This window comes from Pagrus major, chromosome 7 (genome assembly GCF_040436345.1).
Source record: "Pagrus major chromosome 7, Pma_NU_1.0".
Taxonomy (NCBI): domain Eukaryota; kingdom Metazoa; phylum Chordata; class Actinopteri; order Spariformes; family Sparidae; genus Pagrus; species Pagrus major.
The window spans coordinates 14,661,703-14,681,788 of record NC_133221.1 but is presented as its reverse complement, the minus strand read 5'-3'; the positions used below and the strand labels follow the sequence as shown (position 1 = coordinate 14,681,788).

Genomic DNA, 20,086 nt, shown 5'->3' with positions numbered 1-20,086 from the left:
CGGGGCTGCCTCCCCAGCTCAACCCTCTTTTGAGACATTTTATGATTTTACTTGGTGAAAAAAATGAGCATATTTAAAGAACAAACAAACACACAGGGTTCAAAAACAATAAACTTAGAGATACAACATCCCACCTGCCAAACAGATACAACGAGGAGCAAAGGAAGAGGATTCAACTCGACAGCGACCCTGCATGAAAAAGCAAGTCCCCTTTCATCCAGTGTGCCTCACCTGAGCTTCTTTGTCCCAGGTGCACTTTAACCTAATATAACCTATGTGTTCAGAGGTGGAGCCCTTTAGCCATTGTGTGATTATGCAGATGGGGTCAGGCAGAGATAGACAGTGAGAGTCACAACTCTGAGACCTCCGTTTTATGCGTCAGAAATTACTTCCCCGAGAACAATCATAGTTCCTGCAGCTCCAGTTCCCCTGTGTCGCAGATTTTTTATTTTTAAATATTTCTCATCATGGTCTTCCCTTAGGATAAACACCCATATGAACATGTAGGGATGCACAAAATCACACGCATCCGAAAGAACACGCAAAAATATGCACGCACACACACAAGATAGATCCAGGATGAGCCTGGAATGGGAGGAGAGTGGATAAGTGGTGAGTAAATTGAAGGATGGAGGAGACAAAGGGTGAAAAATGGAGGACAAAATGACGCTAGGTCTCATAGAGATTGAGGACACCCATAGCTGCAATGTAATTGAGACTTAACTGTGCCAATGTCATTCTGTTTATGGGCTGTGTGGGTGAGTGTGCACTTCTTTGCATTAGTGTGTGTGTGTACGTTTCCTTTTTTTTCCTGAAATTCAATTCACACTGTCTCACATCCCCTCGATGCCCGGGGAAGTCATCTGTCAAAGTGGGTAGCTGGGGAGGTCTGTGGTGAGTGAGTGTGTGTCTCCACAGCATGTATGTCTGTGTGTGTCTCTGTGGGTCTTTGTGCGGCCGTTTTTGTTTGCTCTGATTCCTGCAGTTGCTCTGGCCTTCCGCAGTCTCAGTGCTATTAGCCCTTTGCCCTGTTCTGACGGGGAAGACGGAGCAAAAATACCCCGTGCTCTTACTATAATTTTGTACTTTTTGTCTTCTCTTGTCTCTTCTCCTCTTGTTTCTTCTCTTCTTTCATTTCCTTTCCTTTCCTTTCCTCTCTTCTCATTTCTCTTTAACTTTTCTCTTCTCTCCTTTCTCCTACCCGTATCTCCTCATCCTTACTCTCCTCTCCCCTTGTTTCCTCTCCTCGTCCTTCTTCAGTTGAGTTGAATTCAATTCAAAGGCAGTGATGGAATGTAACTAAGCACACTTACTCGAGTACAGTATTTTCATTTTTCGCTACTTTATACTTTTTACTCCACACTACATTTAATTGATAACTTTAGTTAGTTGATACTTTGTCGACTGCATGCTGCATCAGAGTCAAAGAAGTGCAAATTAATTTATTTAATTGCCAATCAGATAAAAAAAACTCACTGATTCTGATAATCAGAAAAATGCTGAATATCAGATTTGATGATCGGTCGACCCATAGTATAAATACATGTAAATATATGTTTAATTTACTTGTTGTTTTGATAGGTACATTTAATACCACATACACTGAAAAGTTCTTTACTTTAGGAAACTGATTACCTTAAAATTACCAAGTTAAGTAGACGCTTATATTTAAGGTGTACGAGCTAAAAAGTGTTAACAATTTAAGATTATTAGTCTACGTCGGTTTCCTCAACTTTGTCAGATTTCACAGTGTACTTTAAGATTTTTACCTTTCGGATGGTGACTTTCACTTTTACCAATGTAAAGTTATCTACAGATAAGTAAAAAATGATTTAAAATGAAATACAATTGTAGACCTGTAGTTTAAATAAACAAGTACAAATAGGAGGGAATTATACAGTAAAATATGACAAGGTAGCTTTACTTAAAAAGATCGAGAAACTGATTACCAAGTTACCAAGTAAAATAGATTTTAAGTTGTAGATGTAATAAACTACTTTACCTGGTAGTCGACTTTTAAAATGTACAGTGTACTGGCATATTAACACTGCAACTTTTTCCTTCTCTCCTCTCATCTCCTCTCCTTCTGCCTTCTGCTTTCTCTGAATAGAAATAGCCCTGCGTCCCAGGACAGCGGCCTTTGGTCCACTAGAAGTGAGTGAAAGGCACAGATGTACTGACTTTATTATCTATGAATGATGCCACTGACAAAAATAGTACACTGGACTCATTATCTTACAGTAAGTTCTTAGACTGAAAGTTTTTCTATTTTCATCGAAGCGCTCAACTCTCGAATAATTCAAGTTATTGGGCTCGTAAAAACTTGTCCATCAGATTTTATATATCTTTGGGATGAATCATGAAACTGCAAGAGCTGAGAATCAAATGTATTCATATGTGTGTGCATGTGTGAAAGTGTGTGTGTGCTTGAGATAATCATATCGACCGCCTTTTATGAGAAGCAGTGAGAAATTGGGTTAGTTCTTTCATCACATTGTCGTCTCTCACAACGGGGAGCAGAAAGCATGTGCGTCTAATTAACGAGCCGAGAATCACAGGCACACAATGTGCCAAACGATAAGGAGAGTCTTTAAAAAGTCAACGTGACGTGAAATAATTTAAAAAATGTCTATTCTTACCTTTATCTATAAAAAAAAAACAGGTTGGCAATCTGTTGATGTAATTGTTGTAAAATTCACATAGCGGTGACAGTAAACAGTTTGACAGTCAGAAGGCTTTATGGGGGGAAGCTATGGCTATAAGAGTGGAGTTTATTCTCCAGTGAAATTGAAGTTGTGTGATAGGTAAGATGGGAATTGACTATCAAGATAATAAAAGAATCCAAATGGAAATAGGCTACAGTTTTCCTTCAGTACTGCAGTTTTACTGTATTAAGTGCCAGGCGCTCCTGTCCTTTTATTTCTATTGTATACACAAGGACGCCCATATCTATAATCTACTGTAACGCATTATGAACAAACTTATAATGCATAATGTGCCTATAGCACCGTATAATTATTGCTATGAGCTCTCATAAATGTTCATAATTCTTCATAACAATAATCATAACTCATTATGACATTGATGTCTATTATGCATCATAAACATAAATAAAATGGAACACTAAAGTAAACCATACATTTTATGTTTGTACCTTTATTTTACAGTGTTTGTGTGCTGTTCTTACATCAACTAAGTCTTTTTTTTTCCCCATCTTACTTACAATGACGACTTACAGTGACTTATGATAACATTATAATAGTGTTTAAACTGATTATGTTTTACAACTACGAGACTTTTAATACAGCAATTATGAAGTTTCAATTGCTGAAAGTGTTATGATAGTTATTTTAAAGCATTCTAAATATTGATGATTGTTTGTAGCTATAGGCACACTATAACTCATTATGAGTATGTTTATAATGCATTGTATACAGCAGCTTCATAATCAGTTCTGATTATTTTTATAGAGCATTATGAATATTCACAGGTGCTTATAACTATGCTTATAGACGATATAGGTGCATTTTAAATATGTCTATAATGGGTTAGGGTTTGGGTTATAGACAAAGGCATTATAGACAAAGGCTTCAAAGAGAGTGTTACCAGAATGACATGAGATATGGCTCCAATTGACCCTTCTTAAGTCCCGCCTCTTTTCTCCCTGTGGTCCAATAAAGTTGAGGAAGCTTAGTACCCAGCTGTACCTGGTCAACTGTGTACTGTTAAACTTATGTGTGCTATGTACTCAGTTTGTCTATATCCAAAAGAAAAACAAATGGAAGTGGTGGTAACCTTTTTGTCAAATGTCCTGATTGTTTGTCATAACACCATTTTTTTTGTGTGTCTCTGGTCGTTGATGTTTTGTGTTTTTGTGTTCTTTTTTGTTGTTGTTTAGCTTGTATTGATTTGATCTCAGTTGTACATGTTTACTATCATAGTTTGTAAATCAATTTTTGAAAAAATATTTGAAAAAAACACCAGACACCACACTGTCAGAAAGTCTATGCGTGGTTTTAAAAAATGTATTTCGAAAAACGGATAATTTGACCTGTAACAGTGGGGAGAGGATGTAACACATGCTGAGGGCAGGGTTTATATGACACACACATTTCACACATTTCTGTTCACGAGGGCAGAGATTTCTAAATGCCAAAACTGAATAATTTATCAAGGCAACACCTTTTGCAGAGGCCAGTGATGGGGGATGAAGACAGATGGAAAGATGATGAGTCTGATGAATGAGTGAGTGGGTCAATGCGAGAGTAAGAATGATGGAGGACAAAGACAATGGTGGACAACAAGCACACACACACAAACAGGAACTGCAGCTACGTGACTGCATGTGTTGAGTGTGTGTGAGAATGTGTGTGTGTGTGTGTGCGACTCTTTGTGTGCTCATGTATTGACTGCAGGAGAAGAGCTGTTATTTGGAGAAGCTCCTGAGTCAGTCCTGACATACATGTTAATCCGCAGCAGTTGAAAGGAACTGACTGGTTGAAGACATACAGCAGTCGAACCTTTTCTCAGCATTTTCTTCTTATTTCTAAAGACCATTACATACATTAGTATAGTATCAAAATTGGAAACCAGAGTTCCAGTAATAAACGGAACGAGTAAAAACTTATTTCTTTGACGCATTATGCATGAAATAATCAAAATATATTATGGAAGGTAATTGGAAAAATTATGCATTATCGTAAAAAAGGACAGCTGTGAGTGTCGTATACGACACCTACATAACAGCATAAGATTCAAGTAAACTCTTAGCAGTAAAGACCTCGTCTCCTTCTAGTCGTATTCTCGGTTTTGGAATGATCTGGTCATTGTGTGAGTGCAGCTTAATGTTTCTAGCTAGACGTTTGTGACCTCTGACCTGTAGTGTTGATACTGCGTCAAGCAGTGAGCCTCTCAGCTGGCTGGAGAAATCACCATCCTGAATCCTGATGAGTTATTTTCTTATCGTAGAATATAGGAAACTTTTCCCCCAGCAAGCGTCTGGCAGCAGGAGGGAATCCAAGCTGCCTGCTAATTGCATGGCCCCTCACAGGGTTGCAAGATAAACAGATTCAAGATAAACATTTAGATTACTACTGTATTTATACATTTTTTGAATCACTGGCATGCCTACACATCAGCATGTTCACAGTCTGTGTTAGCCAGAAAGGTAAACGAGTAGAACAAAAGCAAAGCAATGTTTCTACACCCAAATAGTAGCAAGGCTAGCAAAGGTGTAAAATTATTATTGTGAAAAATACATGATGAAAATTAAAAGAAGTTTCTACATTTACTAAAAAGATCCCAAATTGTTCTTGAAATGTAACAATATTTTACATGAAGCGCAGATTACTGAGGAAACTAAGATACTGTGAATAATTAAGACACTTTGATGAATATTATAATACTGAACATTCATCTGTTTTTTCAAACCCAGTCACCAGAATAAAATGTTGGCAGTTAATGTTTCTGCAAACCACAGATACATTCACAGTTTACCCATCATATTTACCATACTGAGATTTCTACAAAATGTGTCGTATCACATTCACACTACTTGTTTATGTCATGACTGACATATCTGGAGATGGAGGGGATGGTGTTGGAGTTGAGCGAGGCAAGAAGGCTACCAAGCCAGTGACCACAGTTCAAGACTGCATTTCAACATTTGTAAGCGTGACGCAGCTGGATATTTTTAAGAGGACTGCAGGACAATATCGAGCCCTTCACGTGGGGGCAAAAAACATGTTTTTGATAGGAAAATGGGACATCTCCAGCTGTGTTTGTGATGACAAAAACAGGTATTTTTAAGGGAAAATATGATCTTTTCTTAACCCTCACCAAGTGGATTTTGTGCCCAAATTTTTTTTTTTGTGAAGTCAATAATCGTAAACTTTTTTTAGTTTGGCTTTCATTTGCATGAACATGATAATGACAGTGAGTTTTACAAAGAACTTTGTCAAACTATGTAGATGTCAGTTAGCCGCAGGGGACGTAGAGGTGACTTGCCATGTGTGTAGTAATATGTTAATGAAGGTAAACTGTCATTAAAGACTGCTGAATCTGTAGATAGTAATGTGGCCGTGTGACCTTGTACTCAAGGGGATTAACAATTAGTTTGTGGATTACTTAAATGTCCTCCACACGCTCACATGCATGCACATTTGTTGAGCGTGCAAGATGTACAGTAGAGGGACGATAATTCAGGAGTTGATGCTAAAAAATAGACGACGCAAGATTTATATACAGTGAGATGAGGAGTGTGATTGGAGGTTAAAGAAGCAAAAGAAAAATGAACAAAAGGAGAAAAGTGCATGTTCACACCGTTGCTGTTGGCAAAGACAGGCTGACCCACTTACCAAGGGTGTACGGCCTGAGAGGGAGCGTACATGGAGGCCAGAGGGCCACCAAGGAGCTCCAGCCACAAAGTGTGTGTGCGTCAGCTTAGTTCTATTAATGACTTATTGCTTCTGCCTCTGTGGAGTCAAGGCAGGCTTTGAAAAGGTATTGAACCTCCCATGGTACCATCACTCAAGCACGTGACACAAACACACATGCTGAGGCTCAAACACCTTCCTTTTCCCTTTTCATCTTTCTGTGAAACACAGCGGGAAAGAGTCACAGAAGAGAAATATGGAAATGGGGCAGATGGGTGGCCTACAGTGGAAGCCACCTTCCCTGAAGTCCTCCAGCATGCATCTACAGGAGCTAGACTCTACTCATTCTGTACAGTTTTATTTAATGTATCCCTTTCACCTACTGTTGCCAAAAAAGGTGTGAATAACAAAATCAACAGGTTAGTCTGACACAGTTGTTTCACTGTTGGTGGAAGAATGTGGGGTTTTGCGTGCTAATAGCATGACTCTTATGGCTATGTCGTCTGCCAAACATCTTTTTGTCAGTCCAGACTGAATTATCTCAACAGAAATGAAATGTTCCTGGTCCCCTTAGGATGAATTTAATAGGTCAAAGACATTACTTTGAAATCATCAACATTTGTTCAATGGATTGGCACACAATTTTGTACTGACATTCATAGTCCCTAGCGGTCTAGGGGTCTTTCTTTAGCACCCCCATGAGTGCTTGTGGTATCGGCAAACGTTGAATGGAATGTTGTGAAATTTGGGACACACCTTCCCTGACAGCAGATTGTTTTGTGCTCTCTCTCAAATTTGCTGTTGTTTTACTTCCATACGTGGACCTGTCAGGAAATCGTAACGACTTTGGTGAACCTTTCTCACGTAGCGTCATCATCCAGGCTCACAGAGTCGCTAGCATTACTGGAAACTCTTACTCTTGTTTTTGCATTTTGCCGCAACTGCTTTTCCCGAGCTTATCTGCACAAACTTTAATGGATTGGCAGTTATCAGCAGGCTGTCTTCTACTGAAAAGATAAAAAAGCTAGATCAGAGTCTGTCACAGTAGAAACAGAATAGACCAGCACAATTTTACATGCAGCACGTGCCTAGCACTATAGTCAACAGGGATTGCAATATTTGTGCATTCTGGGATAGACTTGTAAAATATGTCATAATAACTAAACACTGCAGTGTGCCTTGGTATTTCTTGGTTATGACTTATTGATCACATAGCAAAATACAAGTCTAACCTCTCTCTGTTTTTGGTTTCATGATATGTCCTTAGGTCCAGAGAGCACCTGGTTTCTAATACTTGGATTTGTGAAGCAGCACTTCTTAGCCAATATACTGGCATTTTCTCTTTTTATTGACCATTACCATTGGAGGTCATTCGACATGACTGTGGACCTTCTGTAAATCCATTTATCTGTTGTTTGCAGTGATAAATCACTGAAGCTTTCTCTCAGTAGAGTACAGGCTCAGTGATGTTTTTGGAAACAGTTTTAATGCTCCACACTTTAATGAATTGGAAAAACAGGGTAAATGTACTGTAAACAAAAGCACAATAATTTTAAATTTCAGGTGATTATTCAATAGAGTTATACATTTAGCATCCAGTTGTAAATGATTGATACAATTGTAATTCTAAATGTATATTTCTGTCAAATTTTATTGTCATCATCTGTGTACCTTTTTGCAAGGAAAAAACAACAATTAACTTCCGAAAAATTTAAGCAGTGTTTTAATAATTTGTGTCTGAAATGAATTCATGCTGAAGCTGAGAGAAGAAATCCACTCTGTCACGTGGAGGACAGTCGGCCTCTGTGGATGCACTGGAGCATACAGCATTTCTCTGTGTGTACCAACAACCATCTGGACCAACTGGGGACACGGTGGCTTTCCTGAACAGAGCGTTAGAGGAAAGCTGGAGTCAGACGGCAGCGTAGAGAGGAGCATGTCAAACAGAGGTAAACTGTAAACACAGATGGGCGCAAATATGTTCCATTTATAAATAATATTCCGTGTATCGTAATACATAAACAAGCACTTGCAACAGTCAACAGCTAAAATAAATAAATAAACATAACTAAGCTGATTTGGCAATGTCAAAATACTTATTGCATAATATAAAATCTCAGTGCACAAAAAGAGTAAATAATGATTAAGTAATTAGAAATTAATGAGTCTACTTGTAAACTACTCTGTATTATGTTTCACTTTACTTAAAGGTGCACAAAAGGAATCGCTAATTATTAAGTAATTAGTAATTACTAAGTCTACTTGTTAACTACGCACTATTATCAAATCAAATCAAATCAATCTTTATTTATATGGCACTTTTCATGCAGTTTTGCAGCACAAAGTGCCTCACAGAGGATAAAAACAAACAAACAGAGCAAGACAACATCATAAAAACCCCAAGCCTCCCACACCCATAAACATACACACAAATACACAGTTACATACACACTCACGTACATACATAGACATACTGACATACATACACCCCCACACACACAAACATACACACACCCACAGACATACACTAGTTATTGCTAAGGAGACATGGCTCGGCACAAAGATCAGAGGTGAGGAACAGCTACCTTTGGGGGCCGTGCACACCGAGAGGAATCAAGGTCCATGACTGCAGGGGCGCCACCAAAAGGACCGCCCCAGCCCAGGTAGACAGGAGGCTCCACACCAAGGCGTAAAGCTCTCCCGCCACTCCGGCCAGGGCCGTCCTCGGGACAGCACCCCCAACGGTGGACCAGAAGCAACTCCCGGTGTGGTAGGCCCCCAGGAGGAAACACTGGAGAATCGAGGGGCTAAAACAGTAAAATAAGATAAAAGGTATAGAAGCTAAAACTGAGGGAATAGAACAATATAATGTATAAAATAGACCATAAATAACGACTAAAACATTGAAATAAAACATTGAGATAAAACAAGTAAGTAATAAAACAGGATTGGCTTAACTAAGAATTAATATAAAATAGAATAATAATAATAAATAAATAAATAAATAAATAAATAAATAATAAAAAATGCCGGTAATTAGAAAGAGTTAAATGAGCTCAATTAAATGCCTGATTAAAAAGATGGGTCTTGAGCCTCTTTTTAAAAACATCAACATTCTCTGCGGCCCTGAGGTTCTCCGGGAGGCTGTTCCACAATCGGGGGCCATAATAACTGAATGCCGCCTCCCCGTGTGTTCTAGTTCTAACTTGTGGTATCGTTAAAAGGCCAGCACCGGAGGACCTCAGGGTCCGCGAGGGTTGATAGGGTAAAAGTAATGCAGATAGATAAGAAGACCCAAGACCGTTAAGACACTTAAAAACAAGTAAAAGAACCTTAAAATTAATCCTGAAGCGCACAGGGAGCCAATGCAGCGATTTTAAAACAGGCGTAATATGCTCCCGCCCTCTGGTCTTCGTCAGCACTCGTGCAGCTGAGTTTTGTAATAATTGTAAGTTATGCAAACTCTTTTTGGGAAGACCAGAGAGCAGGGCATTACAATAATCTAAACGACAAGAGATAAAAGCATGCATCAGCACCTCCGTGCTGGCCTGGGAGAGAAACGGGCGGACTCTGGCTATATTTTTAAGATGGTAAAAACCTATCTTTGTTATGTTTTTGATGTGTGGAATAAAAGTGAGGTCAGAGTCAAAAATCACGCCCAGATTTTTTACTGATTTTGAGGGTTTAAAATCCTGTAGCTTTGGTAAAAGTTTCTCTCTCTGGCCTTCAGGACCAATGACTAAAACCTCTGTTTTGTCCTGGTTGAGCTGTAGGAAGTTTGCTGCCATCCATGACCTAATGTCTAAAATACAGTTAAAAAGGGCATGAATTGGCCCTGTGTCATCAGGAGACGCGGCAATGTACAGTTGTGTATCATCAGCATAACTATGGAAATTGATGCCATGCCTCCTGATGACGTCCCCAAGGGGAAGCATGTAAAGATTAAAAAGAGTTGGACCTAAAATTGACCCTTGGGGAACCCCACACTTTATCTTATGGGTTCTTGAGGAACATGTATCCATACTAACAAAGAAACTTCGATCAGCACCTCCACATGACACATATTATGTGTCATGTGGAGGTGCACGTAGAGAATTACTAATGATTAAGTAATAAGTAATTGCTAAGTCAACTTGTTTCCTACTCAGTGTTATGTTCCACTTAACTTAAAGATATACAAAAAGAGTAACTAATGATTAAGTAATGAGTTGTCACTAGTTTGTGGCACTCGGTGGCCTAATGATTCATTAATTTAGTCTCTCCCAGTCTGTTGTCTGTAACTCTTCATTACCTACTATATAGTCCTGAAATCACAGTTATTCAGGAATTACACATTAACTTTTCATTAACTATCAAGTCGTTCCTGATTAATTCCTCATTTGTTACTTAGTAACTATTCACATTTTTGTGCACCTTATTGAATGTTACCATCTTGATATATTTTTTCTTTGTTAAAAAGCATCATATCAGCCAATTAGCACTTCTGTCATGTTTTTAATTGCACTTACTTTCCCAAATTAGTTACAAATAATGACATTTTGCAAAAAAAAAATCCATTATAAAATTCAATATACAGTTGAAAAATTGTGCATTTCTACCCTTTGTCCTCAAGAAAGTAATGAAATGAAATAAAGGGATGCCGACATACAATGGGGAGTGAAAAGGAGATGATGTGTTTTGCCTCCAAGGACAGCACCGAAATGTTATAAAGTCAGGCAGATGAGAAAAAAGATTATAAGGCGTGGAAAGGGATGAGTGGAGGTGAGAGACACGGAGGGGGAGAAAATGATGTGAGAAATTAAAGTGTGAGCTATGTCAACCTAGAGACGGGTTGAAGGGGGGGTGATGGGGCTCTCCCATTTCTGCATTTTAAATCCTGAGACGCCCACGATCATGTCTTCCTCAGCTCTTTGCTACCAGATCTGCTACCATGGGAAAGAAAACGCAGTGTGGTTTATGTTTTATGGACTGACATGAAGTGAAATGCAATTACCCAGCAGCTGTTCTCATGGTTGTAGCTCTTACTTACTCTGGCTCTCCAGTATGAGAAAGATTTGGTTTCTAAGTAGGGTCTAAGTAGGGCAGAACACAAAGACAAACAGTCTAATTAATAGATAATTACAAGGCTTTATAATTCATCAAAGTCCTGCGTGGTCTCCAGAGCATCAATATACACTTCAATCAACTTCAGCCTTGTAGTGTTATCTCCTGCAAATGTGAAGGTTTCTTTCTTCCTGTTTCTGTCCTCATTCTGTATCTAAAGGAAGTGATGGTTGGTGCGTGAAGCAGGGAAGCCCCTCTCTCTCCGCTGCAGCTGATTTGCTCTGTTGGGACTGTATCTATTATGCATACATATCGCCTGCCACTACATCTTCCAATTTGTGACACTCCAGTCATGTCATAACCCTTCCTAGATCCAATATAACCTGACAAAGTAGTCCCTTTAAGTGGTGAATTCAGTTTAACCCAAGCAAAGACTGACCTTGTGTTTTTTTTCTGTGTTTGTGCATCCACATGTGGTGAGCTTTACCAGTACGCCCACTGTTTGTTTACCTCTTTGTCTCCACCCAGCATGTACAGATGATCATCCAGCTCAAACAATAACACAGTGCCACAGCCAGATGAGTTTCAGCCACGTTCCTGCCTCTCCCTCACCCTTTCTCCCCCATCCCTCTCTCCGTTGCCGGGGTTACAGCAGGACCTGATGTGGCTTCTGGCCAGTCTGGCTTTGTTAAATGGATGGCCCTGTCCTTTCCCTCTCTGCTTCTCCTCCTGTCTGCCTCTTCTGTCATGTGCAGCTGCACTCCTGTCCTGATATCTATAGTTATGCTAATATGAGCTGTTGATTAATTAGTCCACACACACAGGTGCTTTGTCCATATGGGACCCCTCAGCACCCCTGTGTGCTTTTACTGTTTATGTGCATGTGGATAGGAAGAGGATGTGGGATGGATGTGGGCATGCTTGTAAAAAAGTGTACTGATTAGAATCTGGATGTAATTTATCATATAGATTACTGGTGGATTGAATTAGTTGTCTGGGGGTAATGACAAAGACTCATGACTATGGCTGCTATTGCATCCCACAATAGCGCGTCATTGCATTAGCTAGGCCAGTAAGCAATAAAAATAATGCTATGCAAATTATTTTCAGCATAAATTAAATTTTCATGCAGAACAGTTTAAAAGGTTTGCCATAAACGTAGATTTGCGATGTACGTAAATCCTGCATGAGATGACTCGGTCACCATATAAATTAGACTCCTGTTCCCTTGTGAATAAAAGATGTCTGTCTGCCCGTCTCTGTCTTTCTCTGACATTAGTCCTCCTGCCATTCCCTTAGGCCTCTCCCGAGGAATATAACCAGAAAAGCACTTCAACTCTCTCCACAGCTTCACAGACATGTGATCAACCGACATGTATTTCCAGAGCCAAAATGATGGATTGCCTCCAATCACAACCTACATGAAGTTTTCCCATCATAGAGTAAGTCCATCTTTTAGATTTATATGTTCACATGCTCAGGCATGTTATTGCTGTTTGATCATTTTCCCCTCGTGTGACTAGTTTTGTCTTTATAACTATAAAGCAATGACATACTCGTATTACTTTTTAGCCATGCTAGAAGTAGCTCTTGGCAATGTAAGTCTTTCAGTCAGTCATCACTTTGGTCCAAATTTAAATATCTTAACTACTCGATTGATTATCATGAAATTTGTGGTTAAATCCTTTTGACTTTGGTAATTCCCTGACTTTTCATAGCGCCATCAGCAAGTTAACACTTTGGCTTTTTAATGACATATCTTTACAAGTATTTGATGGATTGACATGAAATTTGATACAAATATCCATGATGGATGAAATGTATGACTTTAGTGATCTTCTAACTTTTCATCTCCACCACATCAAACTTGCAAATTTGTCAAACCTGCAAGTTAATGACATAGACAAAGAATCCAAAAACCCATTGACTCTATTCCCATCAGCCTCTGCTGTACTATGTGCTCAGTGCTGATAAGCAAATGCCAGCATGCTAATATGCTAAATAAGATTTGAACATCTATTAAACATCAGCATGTTAGCATTGTCACTGTGAACATGTTAAGCATGCTGATGTTAGCACGTAGGTCAAAGCACCACTATGACAAAGTAGGGACTTGTTTTTTGCTATTAGAGCCGTCTTTGTTTAGCAAGTACAACTTGCACTCAAGGAAACTGGCATGGCACCAACATTAGACCCATCATGAAGAAAAGAAAAATCTCCCCAGAACACCCTATAAGGACAAAAAACTAAACAATATGGGCTCGGCCGGATGGGAAGTGCAGAGCCTAATTAGATACAAGAAAAGCAAATAAGACAAACAATCAGCAAAATAAATGTTCCATTACAGCAGCACTGGCAGTAGTGTGGTGGGTGGTAGTGAAGCAAATGTTAATATTTCCTGAGGAGATGGAACACTTTTTGAAAGAAACTGATCACATGTAGTCTTAGGTCAGAGCTGACAACCACACATTCATGCTGACTGGTGGGACAGGTTGCCAGATACGTGATTCCTTGTCCTTAGTTTTTCTCTTAAAGACATTAAGTTTACCCTTTTTCCAGGAACTGTGCAGATGGATGCTGCTGTGCATCCCTTGCAGAAGATCCAAACCAGCCTATTTTCTCAAGTGCAACCAGATGTCCATGACCTCAGCCAGCTGAGCTGTTCTTCCTGCAAAATGACCCACTTCCCCCTCACATGCTCTCTGGGCCTGTTTCAATGCCTTTCAGTCAGCCACATTCCACTTTGAGGCATTCAAGTGCAATGTGCAAGGTAGCCTAATTTCGTAGGTTAATAAGGGAGTTGGGGTGGTCCTATATTTAACATGGAGAGTGGAAACCACATTAAAAGGCCCTGTGGCTGTCCCTGAGCTCTTTCCCCGTGGACTGACTGGCCCTTTTAATACAAGACAGCTTCAATGTGGCCTCATTAGGAAAACAGGCTTTACACTGAATGCATCGATGTCACAGCTCTTGTTAATCTTTGTCATTATACATATAGGTATTAAATTATTTTTAAAAATAACAAGTATGGACTCTATAAACCTGATTATATGCATTTTTTTATGACAACCATGTTTCCGAATTGTACTTCCAACAAACCTCTGTTCCGTTTCAGTGCATTTTTGGAGTCACTGTCACTATAATAGTGAGAGAAAAATATTCATTAGGTAGGTTGGTGGAAGAAATATTCAGAAAATGTATTTGATTTAAAGGTCCAGTTTGTAACATAGTTGATTTATGAGTCTAATTCCCAACTCATCAAATACTGACGCTTTAGGATGGCGGCCAACCCAACCTACAATCCCAAAGCGTCAGTATTTGACGAGTCAGGAATGAGACTCAAAAGTCAACTTACTTAAAAATAGGACCTTAAAAGAAGCAATACCACAGTGTATAAATACTGAATTTCAGGCAGTCCTGCATTAAATTTGATTTAAGTAAAAGTATAAGAAAGAAAAGTAGAGACCATTTCTCTAATTAAAAAAAACTAATTTAAAAAGTAACAATGGCAGAAAAAAAGGTAACACTTTTAAATAAGTGTCATTAATAAAAGGTACATTTATATTTAATCAATCTTTAATTGATAGCTATTTCACTGTTAATAAACAATGAATTGCTTTATAAACCATTTATTGAGCAATTGTAAAGGTTTGTAAACATCAGCTGCAACTAAGGCCACCCAGATAATCTTTATAGATGAACTACACAGTATTCATTAACCATTTACGAGGTATTATAAACACCAGTCCAGTCAAAATATAATATATAGTGGAGTAAAGTAAAGCAGCAGGGAATGAAAAGTACAAGTACTTCTACAAAAAGCAACATTATGTAGAAATTGGCACAGTTTCTGAGTGCAACACCACTTTCCTAAATACAAATCCCAGGTCTGTATGTAACGCTGTGATCCTACCCTCTCACTGAAGTTACATAGTGCAGAAACAAGTGATAGGGGGGCGGAGTTGCACCATTCACCCTACCATCAACATGATTTTGAAGCTGTTATTTTAAGGTTAAAAGGTCATATAATGTTGCCTTAATGACAAAACTTGAGTATTTTTACTTGCTTGTTTGATGTTCTGATGACAAGGTCTAAATTATGATTAAAAAGTTTCACTTAGTTTAAGTTTAACCTAGACCCTGCTGCTGGAAATATACAGTATATCTTATTTTTTTCTCTCTCTCTCTCTCTCTCTCTCCTCTGGAAATACAATGCTGGCTCTACAAGGTAAACTATTTGCTTTAGGTTTTTATCTTTCTTTGTTGATTTGGGTCAAAACCAATCTTGGTGCCCCCCAGTGGCAATATAAAAAAAGACATTGTGGGTAAGTTAAACTTCTCACTCCTGGGTTGTGGTTTTGTTTCGTCATTCTGCACCTATGATTAAAGTTGGGGAAAGCCTTCAGGGAGGAGATGACATGCAACATCCTCAGTACAGGTTTGCATGTGGGTTTGTGGTGTGAGGGTGGGGCTGCATGTCAGGTTGGGAGTTACCACAAATTTCCCATGTTGATGGGCAACTTCTCAGATTAGTCCAGTCATCCGACTCTCATTTAATTTGATCTGGAGGAAGCGGATGTTCACGAGCAGCAGGCAGAGTTATCCATCACAATTAGCCCAATGTCTATTTTCCTATGTTTAGTATTGTGATTCCACCACTTGTTGATTTGTTGTCTGAGAGTGTGTTTGCATACACAGAGCATGACGGTAAACTACAGAGTGTGAACGTCTGAGGAGCTAGAAGAGAGCTGCTGAAATGTTTTATGCCACTATTTTCTTTGTAGAGAAGAATCAGCTTTTGAACCAGTTAACCTTCATGCCTTTGCTCTCTCATTTTATTATAAGCTCACATATCCACCACCACCCACCCACCTACACCTCCCACAGGGGAGAAAACACAAGTGTCTGGCATTGGCAATACTTCTAAAGACCTTCATGACAGACTGTCCTCACCTTGGGAGACTGTCCTCATTTCTTCTAATGTACTGTATATATAAGTACACACACTCCAAATACTGACCATACAGGTTTCAAATACAGTATGGTAATCTGTTTGACCATTTGAACCATGCTCAGTGAAGGAGATGCAACAAAAGCTGGACTTGAAACAGCGACATTGCTTTTCTTGGTTCCCGTGTTGACTCTGATGTCACTAGGGCACCCAAACATAAGGAAAAGATTGACAAGAGGAATAAAAACATTTTTCTGAGCATTTTTTGGGCAAAACACTCAAAATGTATATAAAAGTAGAAAGCAATGAATTTTCCGATTTATTCATGAGCAACACAGCATTTAAGAGACGGCAGCGGGTGCTCTGCCAGATTTCTCTGACCTCTTGTCTTTTTCACTGAGCTTTAGTGCTGCTTACTGCACTGCTTTGTCTCCTCCCACACAGGCTGACTTAATCAATGATTGTTTCTGCCTGCAGTAGAGTTCTGCCACGGAAATATATTTGTAAAAAAATAAGAAAAGGGAAAAAAAGCAACTGGTGGTCTCTGGTAACTTTCCCTGGTTTTTCATTTCAGCACCTCGGATAGCAGCACCCAGGGGCATCACTTCAGAAAATCCCTGCAATTTATATCACTAGACAGTAAAATTATTGTTTGAGGAAGCCGCTGGAGAAATAACTGATGGCTAAGAAATATTCTGTTGATTGATATCTGCTTGTGATGAATCACTGTCGCACTCAATTTTCTTGCCTTTTGTAGTATTATAATGATGAAATATGGGGTCTCTTCAAGTGGGGTCAAGTGTCCACACTTCCAGAGTGGGTCACTTTAAGGCTTAGATATCATGACAGTCAACGCAATGTTGTAAAGTTGGCTGGGCAGGAAAAACTGGTCAGGTTTAGGTGGTAAAGGTCAGGATTACTCTGTTTCACTCTGCCTGTGTGAATATATCAAATCTGTCACATGACCAGTGGTGTTGTGTACTGTCCTTACCCTTTTGACATTCACCAGATTGGCCCTTAAATATTACATAGGAGAAGTTTCCCTTCATGTCACGATCATCAGTATTTTCTTCAGGATGTTGTGTTCATACTTAATATTTTATATTCTTCTTCGTCCTGCTTTTGCTTGAAAAAGACATTTCTCTCTCTCACATCGACCTGTTTGACCTCTCTACCGGCCCCGCCCATCCTTTTTGCTCCTCTCCACTTTAACACGTAGCATCCCCTCTCTGTGACTCAAGCATCAACTGTACTTCAGATTTCCGATGTGATGCCAATCATTAAAACCATACTTTCTGTGCGTAATGGAGAAACCGACGTTACATTTAAATGTAATTTCCAAATGCGTTTAATCTGACCATGATGGCACACCCAAATCTTTTCTTGGATCAAACAAAAGGCTGTGCGTAATGACGCGACTCTTAAGGCTGTCCCGGAAAAAAATGAGGCTCTGATATATTTATGAGTAGCCTATTTGAAAATGTCCTATCTGTGGGCAGTGACCTTGTTTAAAAAGAAGAGTGATTGGACTTGTCTTGTAAGCGTGTGTATGTGTGCTTGAGCGCGTGTCTACAGGACGGAGAGAGGGGCAGAGGGAGGCGGGCACGCCCAAACGATGATGTTGAATGATGCCCGTCTGTTGCTTCTTGTGTATATCGGTGCGTCCTGCGATTGGCGGAGGACAGAGAAAGGTACCCAGCGCTGGCGCGCCGTGGGCGGGTGGTAGGCTTGTTTATAAACCCAGATCTCTCCCTGTGGGCGGGAACAGCAACAGTAGAGAGTGAAAGTGAAGCGAAAGAAGAGAGAGAGAGAGAGAGACGGTGGAGGAGACGAGGCTGTGGCGGCGGCTGAGGTTGACCGGGGTTCGCAGAGGGGGCGAGGCGGCCGCCCCTGTATGCGTCTTCAACCGCGCATGGACGACCACCTCAGCCTCCTGCAATCACCCCCGCCGAGCGTGACCAAAACCCGGGGCGACAATCTGGTGAACCACGGATACACCGAGACAGAGGCCGACGTGATGACGGTTGTGGCGTGTGACAACATGCTAGAAGAGTCGGCGGCTCTCCCGGGCCACCACTCTCTGGACCGATATGAACCGGACCACGAATGCTGCGAGAGGGTCGTCATCAACATCTCAGGGTTACGCTTCGAGACGCAGCTCAAGACTCTGTCCCAGTTCCCAGAGACGCTGCTGGGGGACCCCAAGAAGAGGATGAGGTACTTTGATCCTCTCAGGAACGAGTACTTTTTCGATCGGAACCGACCCAGCTTTGATGCCATCCTGTACTACTACCAGTCCGGCGGGCGCATCAGGAGACCCGTTAATGTGCCCATTGACATTTTCTCTGAGGAGATCCGGTTCTATGAACTGGGTGAGGAGGCTATGGAGAAGTTCAGGGAGGATGAGGGCTTCATAAAGGAGGAAGAGCGGCCGTTGCCAGAGAATGAATTTCAAAGACAGGTGTGGCTGCTTTTTGAATACCCAGAGAGCTCGGGTCCCGCAAGGGGCATAGCGATAGTGTCTGTCCTGGTCATTCTCATCTCCATTGTCATCTTCTGCTTAGAGACACTACCGGAGTTCAGGGACGATAACAGGGATCCGATCACCATTGCGCCTGTGATTAATGGCACACTCCCATATTTCGTCAGCCCCTTCTCAGACCCGTTCTTTGTGGTGGAGACGTTGTGCATCATCTGGTTCTCCTTCGAGCTGCTGGTGCGCTTCTTTGCATGCCCGAGTAAAGCCACGTTCTCCAAAAACATCATGAACATTATTGACATTGTGGCCATCATCCCCTATTTCATCACCCTGGGCACAGAGCTGGCAGAGAGGCAGGGAAACGGACAGCAGGCCATGTCATTAGCCATTCTGCGCGTAATTAGGCTTGTTCGGGTGTTTCGCATCTTCAAACTCTCGCGTCACTCAAAGGGGCTTCAGATTTTAGGACAGACTCTGAAGGCCAGCATGCGTGAGCTGGGCCTGCTGATCTTCTTCCTGTTCATCGGTGTCATCCTCTTCTCCAGCGCTGTTTACTTTGCTGAGGCAGACGACCCAGAATCGGGTTTCAACAGCATCCCGGACGCATTCTGGTGGGCTGTTGTCACCATGACCACCGTGGGGTATGGGGACATGCATCCCGTTACAATCGGGGGGAAAATTGTGGGTTCTCTGTGCGCCATCGCCGGTGTGCTGACCATTGCCCTGCCTGTACCCGTCATCGTCTCCAATTTCAACTATTTCTACCACAGAGAGACAGAGGGCGAGGAGCAGGCACAGTACCTGCACGTGGGCAGCTGTCAGCCTCTGGCAGACACAGAGGAGCTGAGGAAGACTCGCTCCTCTTCCTCACTCAGCAAGAGCGAGTACATGGTGATAGAGGAGCACGGGATCAACAGCGCGTTCAAACAGCAGCCCAACTTCCCCACCACCACCACCACCACGCAAAACAACTCGCAGAATTGTGTGAATATAAACAAAAAGATTTTCACCGACGTGTAGCCAGTGAGTCATGGCCCTGAGCACAGGAAGGGTGGGGGGGAGGCAAGGTGGGGTGGGGTGGGATGGGGGGGTGTCAACACACAGCTGGCTCTGTCGTTGCGCACCAGCGTGTGTGGAAGCAGCGTGTAGATTAGATACAGAGAGAAAGGAATACAGAGAGAGGCAAAGAAAGAGCAAAAAAACACCCTGTCTGTTGAGAGACGCTGCTTTGTGCTCCAT

At 40.9% G+C, this 20,086-nt stretch overlaps 1 protein-coding gene across 1 annotated transcript; it reads left to right on the top strand.

Moving 5' to 3' along the window:
• Nucleotides 1–18,262: 18,262 nt before the first annotated feature.
• LOC140999926 (potassium voltage-gated channel subfamily A member 3) lies at nt 18,263–19,867 on the top strand. The gene has a single exon (XM_073470506.1). It carries the CDS (start codon nt 18,263–18,265, stop codon nt 19,865–19,867), a length of 1,605 nt encoding a protein of 534 aa, XP_073326607.1.
• The last annotated feature ends 219 nt before the right edge of the window (nt 19,868–20,086 follow it).

Coding starts and splice junctions, on each gene's coding strand:
- LOC140999926 (XM_073470506.1), top strand. CDS start 18,263: ATGCGTCTTCAACCGCGCATGGACGACCACCTCAGCCTCCTGCAATCA.